General features: G+C 36.1%; 1 protein-coding gene across 3 annotated transcripts; it reads right to left on the reverse strand.

The window, feature by feature from the left end:
* Positions 1 to 3,228: 3,228 nt before the first annotated feature.
* On the reverse strand, positions 3,229 to 7,088 carry LOC125831029 (splicing factor-like protein 1). Of its 3 annotated transcripts, XR_007443178.1 has the most exons (4): positions 4,581 to 7,088; positions 3,810 to 3,946; positions 3,504 to 3,536; positions 3,229 to 3,407 (listed from the first exon to the last, which is right to left on the reverse strand). XR_007443178.1 is itself a non-coding variant. In XM_049510218.1 (2 exons), the coding sequence occupies exon 1, from the start codon at positions 7,056 to 7,058 to the stop codon at positions 4,617 to 4,619; it is 2,442 nt and encodes an 813-aa protein (XP_049366175.1). In that variant the 5' UTR covers positions 7,059 to 7,088; the 3' UTR covers positions 3,710 to 3,946; positions 4,610 to 4,616. The 3 variants fall into 3 exon arrangements, 2 of the variants coding, with proteins under 2 accessions (XP_049366175.1, XP_049366174.1); XM_049510218.1 differs by lacking the exons at positions 3,229 to 3,407; positions 3,504 to 3,536 and having other exon boundaries at positions 3,710 to 3,946; positions 4,610 to 7,088; XM_049510217.1 differs by lacking the exons at positions 3,229 to 3,407; positions 3,504 to 3,536 and having other exon boundaries at positions 3,710 to 3,946.

Genomic DNA, 7,088 nt, shown 5'->3' on the forward strand with positions numbered 1-7,088 from the left:
TTGGACAATTTAACACCATTAATTACCTACCTCATTTGGGCCCATTTATTTCAATATATGTTGTCTATCTTATTCTTTTTTTCAACCTTTTATTTTAAACTTCTTGAAATTTAATTACCTATTTATTACTCTCTCTATACACTTTTAATTGTTATGATTTCCTTTTTAGAGTCAAACTATAAGAATTTTAACTAATATTTTACCATGTGTTTTTTCATCATATTCATATGCAAAAAATTACAATTTTTATAGTACTTTTTGTATAGATTTTGCATATTTAATTTTTTTGTTTAAAATATCAAATTAATACAATCTAATTTAACTTTGAAAATTATTATATTACTACTATTAATAAGAGTGAATGTGAGGAGCTTCCCGTTTATGGGAATTGACAAAAAAATCCTTAGATGTTACTTTTGTAATTTCACATGAAAAATGTAATTCAATTGGTTAGTTAAAGGAGTAGTGCAACTGCATTTCATTTTTTGTATCTATTGGACTAATTTGTCCCCTTAAAACTACAAATAATTCGCACAACTTTCTAAAAACATGGGCCCCACTTATTACTACTTAGTTGTATTGCTTTGGTGACTGATATCAACTATTCTCTCTCCAATAATATTTCTCCAGTATTGACTTTATACATTTTTTAAGAAATTATAAATAAAAGAGTAATATTACTATATCATTTTTTAAATATAATAAATATAATGTATTAAAAAATATAATTGAAAAATGACTATAATTAATGATAAGGGGTAAACTATCCATTGATTTCATAAAGTGGACAAGTATTGTAGGACATTTCAAAATAGTATAATAAACAATAATTATTGGACGGATGGAGTAGGATTAAGTCTTTCAGTACTTTTCTCACATTACTTAATTTCTCCCATCATTCAATTAGTGAATCTTTAGTAGAATTAATTAGAATACTTTTTACTTAATAATACACACAATAAGCAATAAGAGGAAGCTTTCGTTGGTCTGTTCTTTTAAAGGTATGTTGCTAAACCATCAACACTGAAAGGCAGCTCTACTGATAATTGTGAAGAAAGCATATTAATGGATTAAAAATCAAAAAGAGGTAATTAAACCCTAATATATTATAAAGACATCTATAAAATTTGGTTGAACCTCAAAATCTATTAGTGCCATATAAATTAGGATAGAGGAAATAATATATATTCTTTGAAATAACATGAAACGTACTACAAATCACACAATAATTAGCAACTTCAAAATTTAAAGGACATACAAAAAATTTGATCAACTCTCAAGATTTTACTAATGTCACATAGTTTGGGATAGAAAAAGTAACATTTACGTAAAATGTACTATAACTCATAATAATTAAATAACTTCAAAATCTAAAAGACATACAAAATTTACTTGACTTTCGAAATTCTATCAATGACACATAAATTGGGACAAAGAGAATATTGAAAATTACATATAAAGTATTATTAACCACAATAATCAACAACTTAAAATTTAAAGAACATACAAAAAAATTGTTTGACCGTTAAAATTTTATTAATGTCACATAAATTAAAATAAAAAATAAAAATATATGTTGGACTTGTGCTGGCACGGACTACTGTAACTAGTATATATACACACACTATCAACACACTAAAAATTCTGTTTTTCTTCGGAAGTTGTTCTTCTCCTTTTGTTTTCTCGGCAATAATTTTGTGCAAACTCTAAATTTTTAGTCATGGTGTTTAAAAGTGATTGGTGTAACTTTGAAGAGCAATCAGCAACAACAATTTGTGTTTTTGAGGATTAATTTGCTTTCAAAACAACGGCTTACCACGGCATAAAATTATTTACAGCACGCTTTTCACTATTTTATTTATGTTCAATAGCAATATTATGCTATTTTTCTAACATGTATACTCCATTAATGAACTATAGTTAAACGATAAAAACTGAGAAATATCATAGGATATATTGTTTTTGTACAATAATTGAGTACTCAAAAAAGTTTTTGTTATTTATTTTTACGAGTAAATGAAATAACAGAAAGTCATTCCCACTGGTATGAATATATTTACGGAAAGTCATGCTAATTTCATATGAATATTTTCTCTCTAGTACCATTCCTTAAATTTCATGGTTTTGATCCTTAGAATTTGATTCATTTTTTTTTATGACTGTGGGTACCTACCACCAACAACAGGTACCACGATACCAAGTAAATCTATCCACCAGCTTTGAGGGATCTTCGGGTAGAGCTCAATGCTTTAAAACAATTGTAGACTAAGAAAATGTTCATATATCAAATGGAAATATTAGTGAATATTATTTTTTATTGTTAAGGAAGAAGAGCCTACAAACAAACAAACATACCGCATACACACACATCTACAACAACAACAAAAAAACCAGGGGGGTCTAGAGAGTGTACAGACCTTACCTCTACCTTGAGAAAGTAGAGAGGTTGTTTTTGATAGATATACCCTCGACTCGAAAGAACAATTAAAAATGAGGTTGTAGCGACAAGTGGAAACAACAAGATAATAAGATAACCGAAGCTAAAGGAACATGGAGTAACATACTAAAACACTGAAAGAAAACGAATACACTCGACTACCTACTAATACAAATGCAATCTAAAATCAATGTATTGGATTGGAACATAAATTCCTGGAAAGAAAAAATAGGTTAAGGAAAAGGCTTTTACCATAGAAGGTATTGATTAAAATGACTGTGCAACATATACACAAGAAAGCCCACATACATATCACCCTTTGTTTGATTTTGTGTGAAGAATATGAAGTGATCTTAAACATGTCATGACATGTCTGTGGCTATAAAATCATGCTATTAAAACAAATAAAAAGTTTATGTTATCAAGATATTAGAAAATGTCATTCTTTTAAAAAGAGATTGAAAAGAAAAGAGTATAGAAGAACAAAGGATGTTATTAACCTTCTTTTGTAGTATGACGTAACTATCCTGCTTAGCCACACTGTCTATATTCTCAAAGACTTCACAACCACAGTTCTATCTCAAAGTTTCAACCAATCCATATTCTAAGTTAATGCTAGCTTCCTACAACAATATGCTCTTCCCGCTAAACTAATAGCTAAAATCAAATGATAATACAGCACCCCTTACGCACACTACAACACGAAAACTTAGTCCATTACTGCTAAGGGAAAAAGTACTACACGACTCAAACAGGAAGCATTTATACAGCCCACCTATGTCTTTCTAGACTTCTCTTCTTACCCAGTTTGATGAGCTAAATTATCTCTCTTGGTGCTGAAACCTAGTTCTAAAGAATAACCAAGTAAAGCAAACAAGGTTAAATTTAATACAGCTATATTTGAGGATAAGCAAATTTCTCAACACTCGGCCCAGAACAGGAATGCCCATTGCACTACAAGAATCTTTTCCTGTCACAAGACATCTGGAGAATATATCAGAATCAAATAACAAAGAAATAATCCGGAGACATGTGAACGTAATAGTCATACTATCAAGTCACATACCCTGAGGACCTTCACATCTTGAAGATGCACCTTCTGGAGAGAAATAGCAAAGGCACGCATCAGGCTGCTGTCTGAATATTATCTCATAGTTAAATTAGATTTAGAACCTAAGAGAGAAAACCAGTATAGCAAAGAAAACCAAAATTGATAAGCAGTGAATGTCAGTCGAGGAAAAAAACACAACGCAAACTGTCAGTGATCAGTCATCAAGAAAATCCAACAGAATAATTAAATAAGTTTGAAATCATATGCTAGGCAGCTATGACAAAAGACGAATGTTCAGCATTATTAATATCCATGTGGCACCTAATTAGCTGCTCCAACACATGAGGAATGGACTGAACTCTTCATCTCTCTGCAAATATCATAATAGTACAGCACGGTTAAAGAAGTAAGACATGGCAAGAGGTAAGAAATCATGTGAAGTGCTCCAACAAATCAGCCTGTCAAAATATGGCAACAAGGAAAAACGTTAAGACCAAATCATCAAACAATGTGCTCATATTTAATGCATTAAACTAAATTAAAATAAAGCTTTTTCAAACTAGAAGAAAAAGAAATATAAATCTCTAAAGAAGTCAAATTCCAACAAGTGGAACAGAAGGGCCAAATTCTAGACATAGATACTTGTCCAGGTAGAAGTAGAACAAATGAAAATGGCTGACAAATTTGGTTACCTACATTCTAATTCCTCCTCGCAAACTCTTTTTTCTTTCTCGGGGAAGTTAGTGGAAGTGGAAGAATAGTTAAGAAATGGTCACAAAAGATGCTGAAAAGGTTAGATACAGAAAGCACCTATGGGTATGGCTAATATATAAGTACCCCCACCCCTCAAAAAAGGAGTGTGTGTGTGTGGGTGGGGACTAAAGGTGGAAAACAGTGAGTTATCATCAGCTATGAGTCTGTGATAATAAGACATGATTCTCCTTCAGCCCCAGGTACCATAAGATCGCTAAAAAATCAAGATGTCCCAGGGTAAGTGTGACTGTGTGAGTATGAGTGCATACACAAGGAATGAAAAGTGCAAACCAAGATTGTACACCAAAACAAAAAGTTGCAACTGTAACATTTCCATACCATGTACTACAAGCAAATACAAAGTTAACTGCATCATCATTTCATCTCCGACATGAACTTTTCATACTCTGCATCTGTACCATATGGAGGTTTCTCTGCAGATGGTGGAGGTGGAGGTGGAGGTGCAGGTGCAGGTTCTGGTGGATTTGAGGCCCAGGGAACATTGCTCATACTCTGTGAATGATCTACACTGGACTGTGTTGCAGTTGGAGGAAGAGGAGGTGGTGGTGCCATGGCATAATAAGAAGGATAGCTGTATGAAGATGTTGGATATGCAGGTTGGGTATGGGGTGGCAATGCAGCGACGGAATTGCCATAGGCATAACTGGGAAGCGATTGAACAGGAGCACTATTATGAGATTGCACTCCGGGAGGATAACTTTGTTGTGTCTCACCAGAAGATGTATAATTTTGCTGGTTTTCGCCAGAAGAAACTGTCTGAGCCGGGACACCGGAAGATGGTGTTGGCATTGGTGGAGGATACTGTGCACCATACGGAGGTACAAATTGACCTGGAGGAGGAGGATACATGATTGATCCAGGAGGTGGGTAAGAGGCATATGGTGGAGGCACAGGTGGTCCCCAAGGAACTGGAGTCCCAGCATAGCCACCAGGGGGACCAATGGGACCACCCGTTGCATACTGCAGAGACGGATAGACTCCAGATGCCTGATTAGGAGCAGGATATGGGGGCATTGCTGGAGCAGGAGGGCTTGGAGGCACAGCAGGCTGAGGGGGTTTGCCGGCTACTCTCACAGCAATAGTTCTCCCATCAAGACAATGACCATTCATGCCAGCAATGGCACTATTAGCTTGTTGAACATCTGAATACTTAACAAAACCATAACCTTTACTCAGACCACTGAGACGATCCTTTATAACTTTAGCCATTACGATGGTACCAAAGGGAGAGAATAAATTGATCAAACCATCATCATCCAGAGTAGGAGGAAGGTAACCAATATACAAGTTTGTATCATCAAATTCTTTTGGCTTCATTATATTTGACCCTAATCCAGGGTGTGAATTGGTACCACCACCACTTGTATTATTACTGCTGGCCCAAGGAGGATTACTGCCTGTGCTTCCAGGACCAAGAGCAAGAGTTGCTGCATTCTGCTTAAGTGATGATTCAGGAACTGTCCCTCCCAATTCTGCCAAGAAGTTCTGATACTCATCATCCATTTTCTTTCCAGTAGTATTTTTCACTGGACAATCTATAGTGGGATGTCCTCCATCACCACATATTTTGCAAAGCACATCACTTTTAAATGTGGTGGTGCGAGAAGGACAAGCATATTGCCTATGACCTGGTTCACCACAAAGCCTACAAAACTCTTCATCTCTAATCGTTCCATTCAACGCTGCAAGTTCCCTGAGCTGCTGCCTCTTATGCTCATTAAGTACTTCATCGACGGGCTGCAAAAGCTTCTCCAACATAGCTGCAGCAGCCTCAAGTGACTCCTGAGTATCAGCTTCCACTAGCACATGTAAATCCTCATTCTCTGCCGGATCATGTTTCAAATTCCCTTTCTGTTGGAACCTCCCTTCTTTAATCGACCCTTTACCTCGAATTACAATCTTTGCTCCAGTCTCCTTTTCCATTCTCTTCTGAGTATTCCCTCTCGGCCCAATTATAAGGCCGATAAAATTATAACCCGGGTACTCCTTCATTGGAATGTAAAGCTTTTTATGAAGTTTAGGAGGCCTATAATCTGCTGGTGGCTTAAAAGCTGGATTTTTCTTTATTATCTGTGATATAATCTCTTGTCTTTCCCTATTTAGTTTTTCTCGAGCACGATACTCCCTCGTATTTATACGTACACCCATATTATCATATATAGGTTCAGGCGAAGGGGATCGAGCTCCTTCGGGTCTATCATCTAAAGGCATACCAGATTGCAGTTTCCTACTAATTTCAAGTAATCTACTGTTAAGAGCTTGTACTTCAGGGTCAAATTCAATACCTCCAGCGAAATCCTTCATGAAATCAGGCAACTGAATCACCGGCTTCGGCTCATCATCCGCCCACCTCGATTTCCTCTTTCGTCCAGCCCCGCTTCCATCATTTCCTCCAGTGCCATCATTGCTCGAATCAGTCGGGGGTGGGTCCCATCGGCTTCTCCTCCTTCTTCTACTGGAAGTTTCTTCTTCACCACCTGATTGGTCCCTCTCGGCACCACCACTATGAGTGTTAGTCAACCCATTACCCGACAACAATGGCTTCTGTAACATAAGATTTGAATTCAAATCTGATAGTTTGTTTTGAGCTGAATTATTGTCGCCTGGCTTAGCTGAGTTTTCACGAAAGTTGGAATTTGAGCCGTTCAGCTCGGCATTTTCACAAACACCTGGTGCGGGATCTTGACCTAGGGTTTGTGAAGGGTTTTCATAGTACGAATCTGAAGAATTTTGGTACTGCTCGTATGAATTTACGTTTTGTGATGGTTCTTGAACTGGGTGTGATTGGGAATCCATTGAAGATTTTCGAACAAAACTGGGATGAAT

The sequence above is a fragment of the Solanum verrucosum genome, unplaced genomic scaffold, assembly GCF_900185275.1.
Source record: "Solanum verrucosum unplaced genomic scaffold, falcon-dt-bn FXZP01000049.1, whole genome shotgun sequence".
Lineage (NCBI taxonomy): Eukaryota > Viridiplantae > Streptophyta > Magnoliopsida > Solanales > Solanaceae > Solanum > Solanum verrucosum.

What these genes read in the sequence shown, in the direction of transcription:
- LOC125831029 (XM_049510218.1), bottom strand. Translation starts at nt 7,058, where the DNA reads ATGGATTCCCAATCACACCCAGTTCAAGAACCATCACAAAACGTAAAT.